A 17,936-nucleotide genomic window follows, 5' to 3' on the forward strand; every position below is an offset into this window, starting at 1 on the left:
TAGGTGGGGTATGTGTCCATGGTGAGGTATGTTGCCTGGGCCGGGTGTGTGTCCATGGTGGGGTATGTTGTTGCCTGGGTCGGGTGTGTGTCCGTGGTGGGGTATGTTGCCTGGTGGGATATGTGTCCATGGTAGGGTATGCTGCCCTAGACAGGAACTTGATACTTCTCAAGCAGGGCTGCCAGGCTCAGCAAATGAAACTCATGATATTCCATTATATGTGATCTTCAGAAGGTATCCATGGATAATCCCTTTATATAAGTTTATCCCATAATAGACTGAAATTTGAGTTTAATTGTGCATCGTGTCTTACCTGGCCACTCTCTTTATTACAAGAAGATGTGAAGACAAGGCCAGGACTAGGTGAGCCACCCAAGGCGGCTGCTTGCCAGGACAAGAGTGAACCACTTAAGGTGGTGAGTTGCCTATGAAAATCACAGTGATGAAATAAATTGTAACTTGATGCAATATTTAAAAACATCAAACCCACTAACTATAGTCCGTAGGGTCACTTGTAAAGATAAAGTTTGTTGGCACCAGGGCAGGGGTGAAAGTGCAGAAGATAAAGCCCCAGGATGCCATCATAGGTTCTAACCAAGACCTCACCTACAATGTTGATAATGTGTTCATTTTATCAATAATTTTGATGTTGATTGGTTGCATTAAAATATTATTTATCTTGACTATGGAGCTTTTTTGGTGTCCCCTTACCTTTTATGTTATCTCCAGCCCTGGTTTGCAAGGCGGGAACAGAAGTGAAGACATTAAGCAAATGCATAACAAGGGTTTTTGGTATCTAGATTTCCAGAATTCATATTCAAATACATATCCTATTTCTTTTCTTTTTCTTTTTCTTCAAATGCCTTTCCTTTCCCTGTTATTGGGCAGGCAGCTCCAAGAATGCTGGGAACATTTTCCTTTCCTAGCATGTACCCAGCCCAGGGCTGATGGACAAGTGGTTCCGGACACACCGGCTGAGAGAGGGTTAAAGCGCCCCTGGGGAGCATCAGGTGTTGCCTAGAGCAGGCTGTCTGAGATCTTTGCAGGAATATGGAGACCCTTTGCCCTAAAGCATCTGTACTTGTCTCCTCTCCCCCTCCCTCTGCAAACAGGGCCACTGCTTCCTCTTTGTGCTGCTGATTAAAACAAGTTCATTTAAGTTGGTTCTCCTGCTGTCTCTTAGTTGTTTCTCATTGACCTGGAACTCTCCCACCTGCCTGGGAACCTCTTGAACTGTTACTGAGAAGTGGGGAGGAAAGGTGTGGTCCGTTGTTTCAGAGGGGCTGCAAGCAGAGGTCAGCTGTCAAAGGGGGAAGGCCAGTGTCTCCATTTTTCCAAGTCAGCCCTTAAATCACCCAGTGTTCTTGTTGCTTTCAGGTCTTACCTGCTGCTCATAGTCCTTCTGACACTGGGGAACAAAACTGGGCCTTGTACATGTCAAGCAAATTCTGTACCTCTGGGCTCCACTCCCAAATTGTGCCACCCCTCCCCCCAATTAAAAAATTTTTTTTTTGAAACAGAGTCTTGCTATGTAGCCAAGACTGGCCTAAAACTCAATATGTAGTCATAGTGGCCTCGAATTTACAATCCTTCTGCCTCAGCCTCCCAAGGGCTGGGATTACAGCCACGTGCTATCATTACCTGCATGAAAACCTTTTAAATAGAACCATGGCTGAATCTGATTCCATATATTCGGATGGAATATCCAATATTTAGAAGCAGGAATCCAGGCATGTCTGGATCTGATCACGGCTATTCTGATTGAATACCCCAAGTCTGGAACCCAGCCATCTACTTCCATTGATAGAAGCATGATTCACAGGTGCCAAAGTTGCAGCAACTGGGTGTCTATCATCCCCTGGCTCCACCCCCTGGCAGTACCTAAACCTGATGAGAGAAGCAAAGCTACCGACCCCTCCAGAAGAGCTGCGTCTCACGACAAGTGCCATTTCCACCCTGGAGACATTCTAACAAAGTCAGTCTGCAGAAGACTTCACAGCACATCAGGAGCCCTGCACCCATGCCTGCAGTGGGAAATCTGGTGCCTGGGGGCAACAAGGGCACCAGACACTGAAGAACTTATTGGTGAATCTGTGGGAGCCACAAGGACGTTGTGATTAGGCAGCCTGTCCTTTTAGACTCAAGTGACAATGATATCCAGTCCTCAGATAGAAATAAGAAGCCCCAGTCTCATAGTCCACCAGGAGACTTAATCAAGGAAGGGATGGAAAGAAGGCTGGAGGGAATCCCTAAGTGAGCACGGCTAGGCTATGCCCTGTTCTCCTCCCTGCACTGGCTCCCAGCTGGCCCAACATTTCTATACCAGAGAAGCATCTTAATGAAACAAGTGATCTGCCAATAACTCTCTCATCCCTGAATTGCTCAAGAGATGCTGTGTGTTGTGTCTCTGTTCTACCACAGATGATAAACCCTTCCGGATTCAGGATCCTGTCATGTCCAGGACAAAAACGTCCAGAGGAACCCTGGTGTCATCAGAGAGGCACTAATATAAATCCTAAGTCATATTCTCATTCCCTGGCCTCAGTGTTTTCATCTATATTGCAGATTGGTAATACTTCCATCCCTAAAATAATAACTATAAAGAGCCTCACACTGGGCCCGACTCACAGAGAGCATCCAGGAGTTCATTGTCTTGTTGTCTCTCTCCTAAGAGCAGTGACCCTGAGTTGATGGTCAGGACATCACTATGGCCGAATCTTGGGAACTGGAAAGGATCACCCCCAAATACCAGCAAAGGGAGACACCCCAGCCTCGGGAGGTTGTGTTCAGGTCGGTGAAGGGTCAGAGCAAGCATCCAAGTAGTTCCCTGACTTCATTTTGGAACTTGAGGCTGGAGAAATAGTAGGCTTTGTACACAATGAGTGGTGTGGTCTAAGAGAACCCACGTGAGGCATTCTTAGACATCCCCAGCCTTGGATCTTTAAGGAAGTCATGCCTACTACTACATGTCCCTGGCTTATTCTCTTCTTCTCAGCCAACTGACCTTGGGCAAGCTGCTTCTATGACTTCTATTTCCTTGTGTCCAACTCAATGGCCTTGCGGGTGGGGGGCATCCATGGCTCATTCTTCACACTATTCACCCAAGCAAGCAGGCCTGCTCTTCATCCCCTGAAGTCCGTACCACGCTCAGAGTTTTCTGTCTCAGTAGACGGCACTGCTACTTAGCCAGCCACAGGCCCATTGCCGTCTTTGCTCCTCTCCTTTCTCATGTGTCAGTCGTAGGATGCTACTCTCTGAAGCTGTCCTTTTGTCCCTCCTCCACTCATGAACCCTGGCCACCATTGTCCCTAGTCTTGCCCATGGATTATATCCACCCGGCTAGGAGCTTGCTCATAAAATAGACATTTAATACTTCTGCTGGCATAGTGGCCAAGGTTGCAGGGGACCTTTTAGGATCCCAGTTCTCTAGAAACAGAGACTCCCTTTCCTGCATCCATGACTGTATCAGTCACTCTGTCTGAAGGGCAAGCTTTCCCCCTCCCCCCATCTCCCCCTATAGTCTGCCGTGAATAAGTCTGAATGTATCACTTCATTGGAATAGCTTCTCTAGTCATTACTGATAAGTCAGCCCCACTGTGTTATGTATTCCTTTAGTGCTCTGCATGTCACCATGGCAACCTTGGTCCTGGCATCAAGCTCCATCAGCCTGGTGGAGAGGCTCATGCATGTAATGCTAGCTCATAGAAGGCTTAAGCAGGTGGATTGTCCTGAGTTCAAGACCAGCTTAGGTTCCAGGGTGGGGCTTCATTTTGAAAAACCTAACCAAAAGAAACAAGATCCAACATCTTCCCTCTGGACCGTTAGCTCTCAGGAGAGCGCAAGTCAGTGCCACGTGCACCTCCTTCAGCACCCTGGTGGCCTAGAGTTGCAATCACATCAACCCCTCAAGCTGCCAGGGAGCATTTCCTTTCCAGGTGGAGAATGACCAGCCAGCGGTGTGCCCAGTACTTTTGCGTTTATTGGAACCTGCTTACCCAGCAATCCCCAAAGGAGCTTAAGCAGGGCTGACATTTGGAACTCCTATGATCTAAGCCTGGGATTATCACAAGGCTACCTGAGCAGGGGAAGGAGACAGGTAGGGTGTGAAGGGAGGGTCACCGAAGACAAAAGGAAGCTGTGTCCTGCTGAGGACCTTCAGTTGGCAAGGAGAGGTTTGGTTCCCCACCTCTCCAGGCCCAGGGTGTGTGTGCATGTGTGTGTGTGTGTATGTGTGCCCGCGTGCATGCTCATGCTGACATATGAGCATGCTCACACTGTGGCTGTTTTTGTGAGCGGCGGAGGAGGAGATGAGCAGTTCCCATCACTGATTCTTTTCCTTTATCCTCTCCTTTACTTTTTGCGGTTCAAACTGGATCAGTCGTAGAATTTCCTTATTGGCCAGGGTGCCCTCGATGAATTCCTTCTCTGTAAGTTTGTCTGCATGGTAGAGAAGTAGCAATCAGTACCAGCTGTCTCAAGGTGCAAAAGGTGAGACCCAGCCTCCACGCCTAGGAAAACTGTGTGAAAATACGGAATGCTCAGCACTCCCAAGGACCTCCACTACCCTCCCAGATATCACCCTTCCTTCAAGGCTCTTGAACTCCCTCCTCAAATCAGCCGAAGACAACCAAATACTGGCATCATAGAGGGCTTTCAGAACCTATTCCTTTACTCTGGTCCTTCCACTTGGGCAGAGCTCTTGCCTTGCTGGTTATTACACATTCACATCATCAATGATTATAAATACTTCTTTCCATAAGTTTTCAAAATTACCCTACAGCTCTAGCCTAAAGTTCTAGGGGCAATTCTAGGAGACTGAGAGAGGCAGGCCAAAGTCTCAGTGCTGGAGCAGGAACTGTGTCCTCAAGGGAATGCTGAGTGAGAGGTCAGGGGACAGTGGCATGCCAAGGATAGCCTGGCTTGCAGAAAAGTCTCTTGTGTGCCCATAATACCCAGACAACCTTGTGACACCAAGTGACATATCCTCTGTGACTGCCTCCCCTGCTTGTAGTTCCTCATCCCTCAATCTGTTCTACCTCATTTGAGATGAGAATGGAGAGAGAGCCTTTGCCTCCAGTTAGCCTGGCTTCCGTGTGTGCATGCATGTGTATGTCTGTGCACATGCATGTGTGAGTGCGTGTATGTGTGAACATGCACATATGTGTGTGTGTGTGTGCTCAGTCCAGTCAAATGCATGTCACTGCACCCTTCCTCTGTGTGCTTCATGTTACTGTTCTTGGGGTTACAAACATCTCAGAGAGTGAGGTGTAGCAGAAAAGAATGAGACAAAGCTCATTCTTAGGGGGTCTTGCATGAAGAAATTCCCATGTTGAAAGAAGTCTAGGATGAGACAGATTCTTCCTGTTCGTGGTCCCTCTCATGGTCCTCAGCACAGGGTGGACACAGTACCGCAGAGCTAGATTTGACTTATTGGCTTATACTCAGGGCCTCTGGACATCCTTAGTTCTTGTTGGGGTTGGGATCCAGGGTACTTCTCTGCCTACGTCTGGGTGGTGAAATTTGGATTTAAAAGGTTTAACTGCCTGTCCAGCCTCACTCCAAGCTCGAAAGTCCCACCTCTGGAGCCTGCCACTACCGAAACAATGCTGTCTTCAGAGGAGGTATGTTACACACACACACACACACACACACACACACACACACACACACACACACCCCAGCAGGAGTAACAGCCAGCCTTCTAACACCAGCCTCTCCTGTGGGGCAGTTTTCAGATTAGCAAAAATCGGAGAGGACCCCTGACACTTGGACAGACCCAGAAGGAAGGAAAGGGATTCATAACTTAAGTGTTACAGGAAGTCATCTAACACAGCCAGAATCCATGCAAGCCAAGTGCTCAGGGAACAAGTACCAATAGAACTGGGTGCGGGATAAAGCCAGGGGAGTGCCGAGGCCCAACATTTGAGGAGTTATTCACTTCAGGGGGAACCAAGGACGAGGCTGCCACTTGGGAGTGAGCACCACTATGAATTGCGCACTTCACGCACTTCACGGAGAGCCTGCTTGCCTCAGCCTGGCTCCCACCGTCTTCCCGTTCTGTCATCATTTGTCTTTGGAGTAGGGATGGATCATTTCCACCTTTGCTTTCTATCCTCAGGAGATGCTGCTGGTACTGGTAAGAGTGTGCCCAGGGGACACACAAGGGTCTAGCCCTGGCCACTCTGATGTGCTTGAGCCATGCTTTACGGAGCCCCTTCAGGCTTTAAACAACATAGATGCAAAATTTCTTAAAAAATAAAACAGTTATATGAAATGGGAGCAATAAGCCCCATATTTCCCTAGGGAAAATGCAAGAACTAAAAGAACTCTCCAGGGTTGTTTACCAGTCCTCTCTCTCAGTTGGGGCTACCATCCACTGTGCTCAAGTTCACTATCCTAGCATTGTGCGGCTATGAGTCTATAGTCCTTGTCAGTCTATCTCTGTCTGTCTGTCTGTCCGTGTGTGTGTGTGTGTGTGTGTGTGTGTGTGTGTGTGTGTGTGTGTGTGATGATACCAGTTCTTGTATCTTGTACTATAGCCTTCCTGTAACAGTTGTGTGTGCCATGGACTAACAGCTCCAGCTGCCACACACTCTGAAATTCATCCCTCTTTCAAAACTCCCAAGGCTGTTTCCAGCCAGCCACTAAGCAGAGCAGAGACACCAAGAGGCCGAATAAGGACACCCCACTGACTTCGCCAGCTCTGTCTTAGAGTGCCACAGCCTAGGTCTTTCTTACCTGTCCTTCCTCCCTGTCCTTTATCCTTGTACTGATTCCCCGGTTGGGGCCAGGTCCTCATGACATGGGCTTTTCCAGTCCCTAGGTCCCTTCCCACGTTCCCTTGGTGGCTGTTTTCTCAATAAATTCTTGACTATGTAATTGAATTTAACCCTCTCATGGTGGGGTTTTGGGGTCACGGAAACTAACTTCCTAATTAGTCCTGAGTCTCTGCTGGGTGAGGTGCTCTCACTGTGCAGGGAACATCTGGACAGCAAGCAGCCTGAAGAGAGAAAAGGCTGCCTTCCCCTGAACTTGCTGTTGTATACACATGGCCACTGAGCCTGCACACTTTACATTAGTTCTACATTAAAGAACTGCCCAAAATGACACCCCAATACTCATGAAGCTGAAGCAGGAAGACCACTAGTTTGCTGCCAACCTGGGATACAGAGTGTTTTCCTTCCTTCCCCCCACACCCCAAGCAGTGAGTGAGTTTCTGTGGGTAATAGGGATGTGTTGGTCCCCGCCCCCACCCGCCATCACCAGCATCAGCTGGAGGGTAGGAGCAGACCTAACCACAGCAGATGCTTCTGGTCAACCACTATCCATGACTTTGAAGACAGTTTAGATAGTTTGGTGACAAGAAGCATTCCCCAGTCCTGCCTGGGCACTATGACTCAGAAGCGGGAATCCTGCTGGGGTCTCTAGGAGACAGCAGGCACTGTAAAGGCAGAGATAACAAAGACAAAGGAGTTCACCATCATCTTTCTTTCCAAAGAATGCCCAGATCTTCTCAGCCCGCTTTTCTGGAGTGTTTTCATCATCTGGAAGGTGTTTCACGTCTTCAGGCTTGATCATTTTGAATATAGCCTGTAGGAGACCAAGAAAGGGATCTCGTCACCAGGAGTGGTAAGGGCTTGGTGGTCCTGAGAAATCCGTGTCTCACATCACACACAAATGTCTACCAGAGATGGACTGAAGACTTAACTTTCTAGTCCAAATTATATAATTCCTAAAGGGCGCTAAGCTTCGTGACATCGGTTGTGATAATAATTCTTGAATTATTGGAATTATATTAAAACTTAAGAAGCTTCTACAAGCTAAAGAGACAATAAAAAAGATAACCTTGGGGTAGGAGAAAATATTTACAAACTTTTGATAAGGATTACTTTAATATGGGATTAGTATGGAACATATATGAAGAACACCTACAACTCAATGCTAAAACAGTAAGTGTCATTGAGAGTGGTGGCACACACATTTAATCCTAGTGCTTGGGAGAAAGAGGCCAGCCCCGTCTAACAGGGAGCTCCAGGCTGGCCAGGACTACAGAGTGAGATTCTGTCTCCAACAAACAAACAAATAAAAACAAGACCAACCACACATAAAAACAAACAAAACAAAAAAAACTGAATTAAACACAGACACTTCCTTTAAAAAAATAATGATAGGAATGGCTAAAAGGTATGTGAAGAGGTGATCAACTCCATTAATTATTAGGTAAATGGAAATCAAAACCATCCTTGCACCTGTTGGGACCGCCACTCTGGCAAAAGCTTGCCTGGATTGTGTCTCTTGTCAGTTGGGGCTGGGGACATGGCTCAGTGGTACAGTTCTAGCATGCAGGAGGCCCAGGGTTCATCCTGATCACGCAACAATAAACACTGCCACCTCAAACACAAAGACAAGAGGCAGGTGTGGAGAGGATGTGTAGCAAAGGAAGTCCCATCATTATTTGGGCCACCATATCGTGATTTTCTTGATACCCCCAAAGCCTGCAGCATCAGGTGCCCTCCAAGCCTAGAGGCTTACAGTCCTGGTGCCTACCAAAGCCCCACAGGTTCTACTGCCTCAAAACGCCTGGGAGCAGTGCCCACGCATAGCCAGTACCTTGAGAGCTTTGTAAGGGCAGAGACTATGGAGGAAAAGCTGCTTTATTGCACCCTTTACATTTTCTAAGTAGGCTCCATAGTCTTGTTTAGAAAAAATAAAGGAAAGAAATAGAAACTTCCCAACAATAATCCCACCACAGCAGCCCCGAGGTTGGAATTTCAGGGCCACTAGCACAGACCCTGCCTCCCACAGGCTTGAGAGAATCAAAGGTGTCTTCTGGGTCTGCGAGGTGTCCCAGTTCTCTAGCCGGACTGGCTCATGACCACACAGGCTAACATCTATCGGACACTTACATCAGTTTCCATAACATTTTTAGATTAGTTCTCAAGAGAGCCTTTCAGGGAGGACATTGTTGGTCCCATTTTACAGGCAACGAACAAACCCTGAAACATCAAACTTGCCCCAAGTGACCCACGACAGGAGAGATTCTATCACAGGTAACTTGGTTCCAGAACCTACATTCTGGAGTATACCTGAGTTTGCTTATCCATTTCTGAAGATTATAGACTAGACTGGGGAGCGGGGAAGGGAGGTGTGAACAAGACATACAGAGGTTTGCTCCAGGACGTAGAGATCCCCTTAGGAGTAGCTCAGGAAGGAATCTAGAGAAAGGCTGGGTGTTGACCCTTAGCCCCTTCTCTCTCCTATTGAGGACAAAGCCAGAAGTGCTCCTGACCTATATGGGATCAGAGAAGTAGACAAGGCAGTCTCTATCCTTTCGAGACCAGGTTTCCAGGAGTCTACTGGCTCAGCAGCTCCAGGCTCAGCCAAGCATAAAGAGGACAGCCTAGATCCTCAGGTGTGAGGCTGGCTCAGACTGCAGGTAGATACATCGACCTGAGGACCCGGGCAGCTGCCGTCTGTGACCAAAGCCCCTGTCCCCGCTGGAGATTCAAGGACACTACAGAAGAGTAGCAGTGTCTGTGAAATCAGCCTGGGCTTTAGGAATGTTAACATCCATACGAATGCCCTTGTTCACTGGTGCTAGGACAAGAAGGAAGCTAACCCTGGTAGTTCAGGGAACGGGCTTTATAGGTAGCACAACATGAACTTAAGTACAGATGACTCCCAGAATTCCTCTCTCTTGATCTATCTGCACTACATCCAGGCATGGTGGCTAAACACTGGCTGTCTGCACCACCTCTCCTCCAGCATTGGACTGGTTGGTGGTGGGATGGGAGGGAGTCAAGCCTTCAGGGTTCTGGGAAAGGCCATAGAAGGCATCAAAGCCTCATTCTGGACCCGGGGAGGTTATACGCCTTTCCCACGGTTGCATAATGAGTTGGTGTCAGAGCTGGCACAAGAACTCATCATTTCTGACTTCCAGACCGTGCTCTCACAATGACCTTGTGACCCGGTGACTAGCAAGGCAAGCTTGCACTCTTTGCACAGCCTCGGTTTCTCCTCCCCACCTCGTTTCCCTGCTCCTTTCCCTTCTCTTCTTCTAGAAGAGCATCAACCGAGCACCTTTAAGTGGCTTTGAATTGGTCCCCATCCCGTGCCATCCAGGGACCCCAAAACTAACCCAGAGGAGGTTGCTCTGCCTGCTTTGCCCCATGGGCAGTGAGAGCACCACTTGTCACCCCTCTTCCAGAGATGACCCAGTCTGCCCCGAGCTGCAGGCTTTGCTGTTATGTCTGTGGTTTGTCCTAATAAGGGAGGGGGGAGAATTCTGCAAGTGAAGGCATGATTACAAACGCACCAAACACTGCACAAAATATGAAGAATATTGTTCCTTCTAACAGGAATGGAATTTGAGAAATACAGCAAGTGACAGGGACAGGAGGGGTTAGGAGGAAAATCAGAAGTCAAAGAAAGAACTTAAGTGGTGTAATCTAGAGAAAATTGAAGTTGTCTGATGTCTACCTTTATAGGAATGTTTGACTGAATGACCTTATGACATTTCCATAGGGTGAATTTTTAAGTAGTTCTTAGCATGTTTTTAAGTCGGTGTGGTCACATCTGTCGCATCCCAGCTACAGTGGGGATTGAGGCAAGAAGGCTGAAAACCCGAAGACAGCTGAACGGCAAAAGGGAGACTCCCACACAAAAAAAGTTTCTGAAAAATTTGTGATGATATAGAAAATATTCACGATAAAAGAATAACAGAAAAAGCGTGGGAGAAATCACATGGAAATATGTTAGGAATCCAGAATTGTCTTAAAGCAGATAAAACCCTGGAAAGTCGTGTAGCAATGAACTGACAGTTAGTACATCGGTGATAGATTTTAGTCTGCAAGATTGCTTTTGCATCTTTTCTAAATTTCACAGACTGCTTATATAGTAGACAAAAATAGAATATCTTGTGAGACACCAAAAAAAAATACTCAGAACAAATTGTAGGCAGAAGGGAGAGGAGACAGAGGGGGTGGGAACCTTGAGGATCCCTGCGGTAGGTCCACCATATCAGGATTAGGAAGAGAACCAATCAGGACCTTCAGTCCATGTCCACACTGTGTTTAAGGCTTTGTAATTGAAACATATGTTTCTACTTTACTGTTGTAGAACCTGAATGTGTGTTGCTGGAAAAAAACCCTGAAGACTTAATGGAAAAAGGGAAAACGTGTGAGAGAGGAAAGGAGGAAGAGAAAAGAGGGAGATGGGAGGAGAAGGGAGGGGAGGAAGGAGGGTGCATGAGGGAAGAAAGAAGGGAAATTTTACACTGTATTGATTAGGAAACATTAGGATTGTTTTTGGGGAAGCAGATGATGCTATGGGGGTGCCATCTATTTCTCTCAGTACTTTGGAGACCCTTCCTTTCCCCACTCTTCTGGCCCCTGGCCCTGCCCCCACTCCACTGGGCTACACAGCATCTGTGTCCTCCTCCCCATCACACACAGGCAGCAAGGACGGAGACATACTGACCATGACGATCTCCAACACCTCGTTCTTGCTGATGGTACCGTTGCCATCGACGTCGTAGAGTGAGAAGGCCCACTCGAGCTTCTGCGTGGGCTTGCCCGCCGTGGTCATGTGCAGGGCGATCACGTACTCTTTGAAGTCCAGCGTACCGTCGCTGTTGGCATCGAAGCTGCGGAACACATGCTGCGCGTAGGCCTTGGGGTCGGAGTCCGGGAAGAACTTGGAATAGATGCTTTCAAACTCCCGCCTGGTGATGCGGCCGCTTGGACACTCCTTCAGGAAGGACTGGTACCAGGCGCTCAGCTCCTCCTCGGTGAACTTGGTGTTCAATTGCAACTCCTCCAGGATCTCCTTGGACAGAGCCCCGCTCTTGCTGTTCCCCATGGTGAGGGAGAGTGGGCTCTGTGAGGGCAGGAGGGACAAGTGAGGCAGCCTTGCTAGTGGGGCCGCCTGACTAGTGAGGCCGCCCTGTGCAGCTGTGGGGTGGAGACCCAGGTGCTGATGGATTAAGGGGGATTTGCAGACAGTTCCTCCCAGTCCTTGGAGGGAGGAGGGGCACAGAACCCTTCAGAGATTAAAATAAAGAGCTGAGAGTAGTCGCTCACCTCCTCTGTGCCTGCTGAGAAGAAAGGACCCGAGGGGACCCTTGAAGCAAGCATCCTCCTGCACTCAAGTCCTGTTTGGGTTCACCACCCCAGGGGCACCCATAGGACCTTATAAAGCAAGGGGTTAGGGGCTCAGGGTTTGAGGCAGCTAGGTTTAATTCCCAGCTCTGCCCCTTAGCCTAGGGCATGCTCTTAACCTCTCTTTGCATGGGATGTCTTTCTAATCCTTCCCTCAGACACCTTTTCAGCAAAGCCTTTTATCCAGCACTCTACCATGGCACCCTCCCCCAAGTCCATTGGTAAACCCCAAACTGTCTGCTCGAATGGAAGCTCCCAGAAAGGCAAGGGAAGGACTGTGTTCCTATCGATTGTTTTCCCCATTGCCAGAACAGTGACAGAATAGCTCAAACTTACGGGCAGAAGTGCTGAATACACACACGCAGGCACACACACACACACACACACACACACACACACACACACGGTCTCCAGACTCACCATGAGCCCACTTAAATGTTTTCACTTTACCACAGTGCAAAACATACCTCTGCATCTGTGGGAGGCGACTGCCCCCGTCTTGGGTAAGTGTTCTGAGCCGACTGGAGTGGAAAAGCCCAAGTGACAGAATTCAGTGGGTTGGGTGAACTACATGCATTTTTACTTACCGTGTGTTCAACTAAAGACGGGCCATTGAGACCTGGCCCCATGGTAAGTCAAGCACCGTTGTTACTGTTCCTCAGTAACAAGGGCAATAAAAATAAAACAGGCAGACCAGGCAGGTGGCAAGGGAGAGAGGCCTGTCACCCAGGCAAAGGAATGTGTCACTTGAATGTAGGGTGTAATATTCTGTTGTCGTTGTCGTTGTCTTCATGTGCCATTCATGGCCGCCCCTCCCCCCACCCTTTTGCTGTTTCCCATTACCACCAGCTGATGCTGGCTTTTAACCTGAACCTCTCTCTACAATGCGGACCCTCGCAAACCAAGATTTCTCTTTTCCAAGCATCCCCTACAAACTAAATATTTATTACCATCTTTCCTTGCTTTCGTCAAGGAATTCCCTGCCTGTCTTAGGGTTGCTACTGTTATGATGAAATACCATGACCAAAAGCAAGACGGGGAGGACAGGGTTCACTTGGCTTATGCTTTTATCATAGTTCATCATCACTGAAGGAAGCTGGGACAGGAACCCAAACAGGGCAGGAACCTGGAGGCCGGAGCTGATGCAGAGCAATGGAGGAGTGATGCTCACCGGCTTACTTCCCATGGCTTGTTCAGCCTGCTTTCTTATAGAACCCAGGACCACCAGACCAGGGATGACCTCACCCGTGATGGGCTGAGCGCCCCCCCATTGATCACTAATTAAGAAAATGCCTTGTGCACAGCCCAATCTTATTGAGACATTTTCTGAGCCATGGCTCCGCCCTCTCTGATGACTCCTGTGTCATGACTAGCGTGTGTCAAGTTGACATAAAAGCAGCCAGCACACTGCTCTACCCTGTGGGATAGCTGGGTGACAAGATGCTTATTTTAGAAAGCTCTTGTTTATTATAGAGGCTGGGATATAAGGCTGGTTGTGTGAAGCGAGGGCTTGGGGATGGCGCCCTCAACCCGTGGCATCCGACGCATTCCCTAGGTTCACACTGTCAGAGCTGATTGTACCAGGGGACATCCAGCTGTTGTCCAGGGCACAATGACTGTCTCTCACAGGTGGGTAAAAGCCCCACACCCCCTGGGATCCCATGGGACCAGTGCTGTGAATAAACAAGGGGAAACTCTCAGTTGGAGTTGGGTTTTTCACTCCAGCATCAGACTGACCTTTATGGTCCTCAAAAGAAATGCTGAAATCATATTTTAAGGAAGTTTTGGTGTGTGTGCAGTGTCTGAGCATGCGTGTGCATATGAGAGCCTATGCATGCGCATGATGGCCAGAGGAGGATGTCCCATGTCCTGTTCTATCATTATTTATCTTACTCCTCCAGATGGGGTTCTTTTACTGAAGTCAGAGTTAGACTGGTTTCCAGCAAGCCCAGCCTGTGCTCCCTCACAATACTGGGGAGACAGGCTCATGCACAACCACACCTGGTTTTCTCTGGGGAGTCTAAGTATTTGAACTCACATTCTTCTGCTTGCATAGCAGAATGAAGTTAATGTTCTTAACTTCAGAGCACTCCCAAGCACTGAAATCAACCTCAGATCTTTAAAAGACAATTTCTTAAAACATTCATATATATGTACATATATACATACATATATACACACTAGAGTGTGTGTATGTGTGTGTGTGTGTGTGTGTATAGACATGGATGCGGCATGAATATGGAGGTCAGAGGACAATGTACAGGAGTGTTGGTTTTCTGCTTTTACCACGTGGGTTACAGAGCTAGAACTTGAATTTTGAGGCTTGGCTGCAAACCCCTTTATTCACTGAACCGTCTCAATTTCAGCCAACAGGAGGTTTCTTTGCAGCCCAGCATGGTACTGGGGGACGCTGGAGGCTATCGCAAGCTTGCTAAGTAAGTTATGGGCAAATCATCAGTCCTGGACAGGGAGTCGCACACTGTAGTGGCTCTGGTATGAGCCCAGAACCCAAGGAAGGACCCTCATGGGCATTGTTAGATCCAAATCCTTGCCACCAGAGGGAAGGTGGGCAGACCCCTTCACTTAGCTTGGGCAGGGGAGACTTCTGGAACCCCGGTGTTGCTATGTAAGATGAGGAGCAGGTGCTCAAGGCAGGAATTATGAAGAGCAGATCCCAGAAGTCTCCAGGCAGGTAAGCGAAATGTATGTATAGTCTGTTTGCTAACTGGCCATTGGTGGAGGAAGCAGGTCTTCACTGCTGGCACCGTCACCTGTCAGGCCCGCTGGGAACCAGCTTTCTGTCATTGTAGCAAAGTGCCCGAGGCAGTCAATGAAAACAGAAGCTTCTCTTGGCTCTCAGCTGTTGTGGTTTCTGTCTGCAGTCAGCCATTGCTCTGTGGCAGCCTGTCCCGGTGGGCATGCTGGGTGTCATGGCAGACAGCAGGCACAAAGAGGAGGGCAGGAAGAGGCCAGGGTGTCAATAGCCTTACCAAAGGTGCTCTCCCATACCCTTAGCTTCCCAACAGTGTGTTATGGCTGAGGATGGGGCCTCTGGGAGGACAGTCAGTATCTAAAACATTACCCACCTTGGCACTGCTCAGGGAAGACCTAGGTCACACATCAAAGTGGTGGCTTATGCCCCTGTGCAGTCAACCAATGTGTTATCAGAGGGCTTTTCAGAGAGAGAGAGAGAGAGAGAGAGAGAGAGAGAGAGAGAGAGAGAGAGAGAGAGAGAGAGAATCTTTTCCCACAACTTTGGAGAGGGATCTTTCTCTCCTGCACTCTTCCTGCCCTTGCTCACAAACAAATCAAAACAACTCTGAGATACCGTCTTACATCAATCAGAATGGCTAAGATCAAAAACACTGATGACAGTTCATGCTGGAGCGGATGTAGAATAAGGGGAACACTTATCCATTGCTGGTGGGAGTACAAACTTGAACAGCTGATATGGGAATGAGTATGGTGATTTCTCAAAAAATTAGGAATCAATCTACTTCAAGATTCAGCAATACCACTTTTGGGCCAGTTACCTTGAAAACCCAGGCAGAATCCTGAAAGCCTGTGCAATTGTGCAATAGCAGTGCAGCCTAACACCGCCCCGAGGGAAGGGGAAACTGAGTCCTTTCTGAGAGCTGGTTAGAAGTGCCTCCAGGCGAACTGGACAGAGGGGCCACTGTGAAAGCCTTTGCCCTGTAGGCCTGACATCTGACAGCGAATTTGACCCACAAAACCCACACCAGAGAGGGAGAGTCCGCTGTCTTCTGACCTCTACACATGCACACCAATAATACATACATTTTAAAGTACCTTCGGGGCGTCAGGCTGTCTTTAGGAAGCTGGCCTCTGAAGCAAGGCCACCAGGTCACAAGTTAAAAGCAGTGGCTCCAAAGACTGTTTCCGGCCATGGCTTATACTGCTCCTGAGTGGCAGTGTCTGAAACAGCCCCCGATTTGCCAATTCTAAGCTGTGTGTATCACAACAGCCTGTTCCCCTCCTCCTCTCTATTCTGCTTGCTCGCTTGCTCTCAGAGAGGCTGACTTCAGAGGCCTGACTCTCCCTTTCCCTAGGTGAGGATCTGAGGTTGCCATGGCGATGGAAGAGCTGACAGTGAAGAGTCCCAAATGATCTCCAACTGGGTTGGGAGGCTCTAATGGAGACCTGGGCTTTTCTGTTGGGGAGGAAGCAGGTGGGATGCAGCTGGGTCCAGTCTCCAGTCTTCAGATTGCTGTGCCCTGGAGGCACCCCCTGCAGGAGGGGATCCCTGGAAGGACACGGGGCAGCTGTGTTGATGCTGGGGAGAGTGAAGGGTCGTGACCCAGAGGTTTGTTTGAAAACCTGCATAAACATCTTCTGTCAGAGGCTGCACTCGTGCTCCTTGGCCAAACAAGTTTGCTGGAGATGGTGTACTGAGAACCAATTTGTTAAGTCTGAGCTGGGCCCATAAACTTGCTCCCTGCCCCTAAGAAAGACCAATGGGTGTCCTGCAAGGGAGAAGGCCATTTATGTCATTCCCTTTGGCCTTGCCTGGACCAAGCAGCCTGAGATCCCTAGAGGCCACCTCTGCATCCCATCCTTAGGCAAAGGTCAGCAGTTTATGAGCTCGGACCCCAGCCCTCAGCACACACTCCTCCAGGTCTCCTGCTCTGAGCTAAGGACAAGGTGAACTCTGCCACTCCCTGGCCTGGAGTTTGGGCTTCATACAGTCTGTATTGGCAGGGGTAGGGGGAATGGAAGCAGTGGGGGATTCAGCCTGGTCAGGGCTCTCAAGCCCAGCCATCCTCAGTGTGGGAAACCGCTGCTTGTCCCTCCTTCCTAGACCCAGATTCTCAGAGTCACCTCAGAACTTCCCCACCTGCTAAGGTATTGGCTTTACCTCCAACGAACACCCAGGTAGACACGGACTGCCCTCCTAAACTTACCTATGGCCAACACCCCCTGTGGGCAGCGACATGCCGTGAAGATGCCTTCCTTCATCCTCTAGAGTAAACATCAGAGGTTTATAGCAGCTAGTGCCACTCTGTAGACCCTCCCTGCCCCATCCTGCTACCATTTCCCTGAGTGGATTCTCCCAACTTTCTCCTGTGCTCCAGCCGCACTGGTCTCAAACATTTAGCATGGCTTTCTCTTGATCTAAAACAGTGGTTCTCAACCTTCCAAATGCTACAGTCCTTTAACACAGTTCCTCATGTCTTGGTGACCCCCAACCATAAAATTATTTCATTGCTACTTCATAACTATAATTTTGCTACTGTTATGAATTGCAATATAAATATCTGATATGAGCCGGGCGCTGGTGGCGCACGCCTTTAATCCCAGCACTTGGGAGGCAGAAGCAGGCGGATCTCTGTGAGTTCGAGACCAGCCTGGTCTACGAGAGCTAGTTCCAGGACAGACCCCCAAAAAACCACAGAGAAACCCTGTCTCGAAAAAACAAAAAAAAATCTGATATGCAGGATATTGAAAGGGTCGTTCAACCCCCATAGGGGTTGCAACCCACTGGCTGAGAACCACTAATCTAGAAGCTTCTTCCTTGGCCTTCGTCAGACTCCCTCCCTTGTCTGCCTGTGCCTAATTAGTTGAGACCCTCTCTCCAGGGCCACTCCAATCACGCTGGTATAATACGCAGCCTTGCCATCCTGGTTCCTTCACACTTTGTGTTCTGCAGTTTGCTCAGAGCGGTGCCCTTAAGTAGCTCTCTGGGCTTTTTCTCTCTGGTCCTGTTATCCAGCAAGCATGAAGGCAGAGCTGTTTGTTCCATTCACCGAGGTAATCCCA

At 48.8% G+C, this 17,936-nt stretch overlaps 1 protein-coding gene across 1 annotated transcript; it reads right to left on the minus strand.

Moving 5' to 3' along the window:
* Positions 1–4,031: 4,031 nt before the first annotated feature.
* Rcvrn (recoverin) lies at positions 4,032–11,859 on the minus strand. The gene is made up of 3 exons (XM_075942417.1): positions 11,479–11,859; positions 7,479–7,590; positions 4,032–4,437 (listed from the first exon to the last, which is right to left on the minus strand). The coding sequence occupies exons 1-3, from the start codon at positions 11,857–11,859 to the stop codon at positions 4,322–4,324; spliced, it is 609 nt and encodes a 202-aa protein (XP_075798532.1). The 3' UTR covers positions 4,032–4,321.
* Between the last annotated feature and the right edge of the window lie 6,077 nt (positions 11,860–17,936).

This window comes from Microtus pennsylvanicus, chromosome 11, assembly GCF_037038515.1.
Source record: "Microtus pennsylvanicus isolate mMicPen1 chromosome 11, mMicPen1.hap1, whole genome shotgun sequence".
NCBI lineage: Eukaryota > Metazoa > Chordata > Mammalia > Rodentia > Cricetidae > Microtus > Microtus pennsylvanicus.

Coding starts and splice junctions, on each gene's coding strand:
- Rcvrn (XM_075942417.1), bottom strand. CDS start 11,859: ATGGGGAACAGCAAGAGCGGGGCTCTGTCCAAGGAGATCCTGGAGGAG. Junction 7,591..11,478: donor AGGTGTTGGAGATCGTCATG/GTCAGTATGTCT, acceptor GGTCTCCTACAG/GCTATATTCAAAATGATCAA. Junction 4,438..7,478: donor CTTTGGAAAGAAAGATGATG/GTGAACTCCTTT, acceptor TCTACCATGCAG/ACAAACTTACAGAGAAGGAA.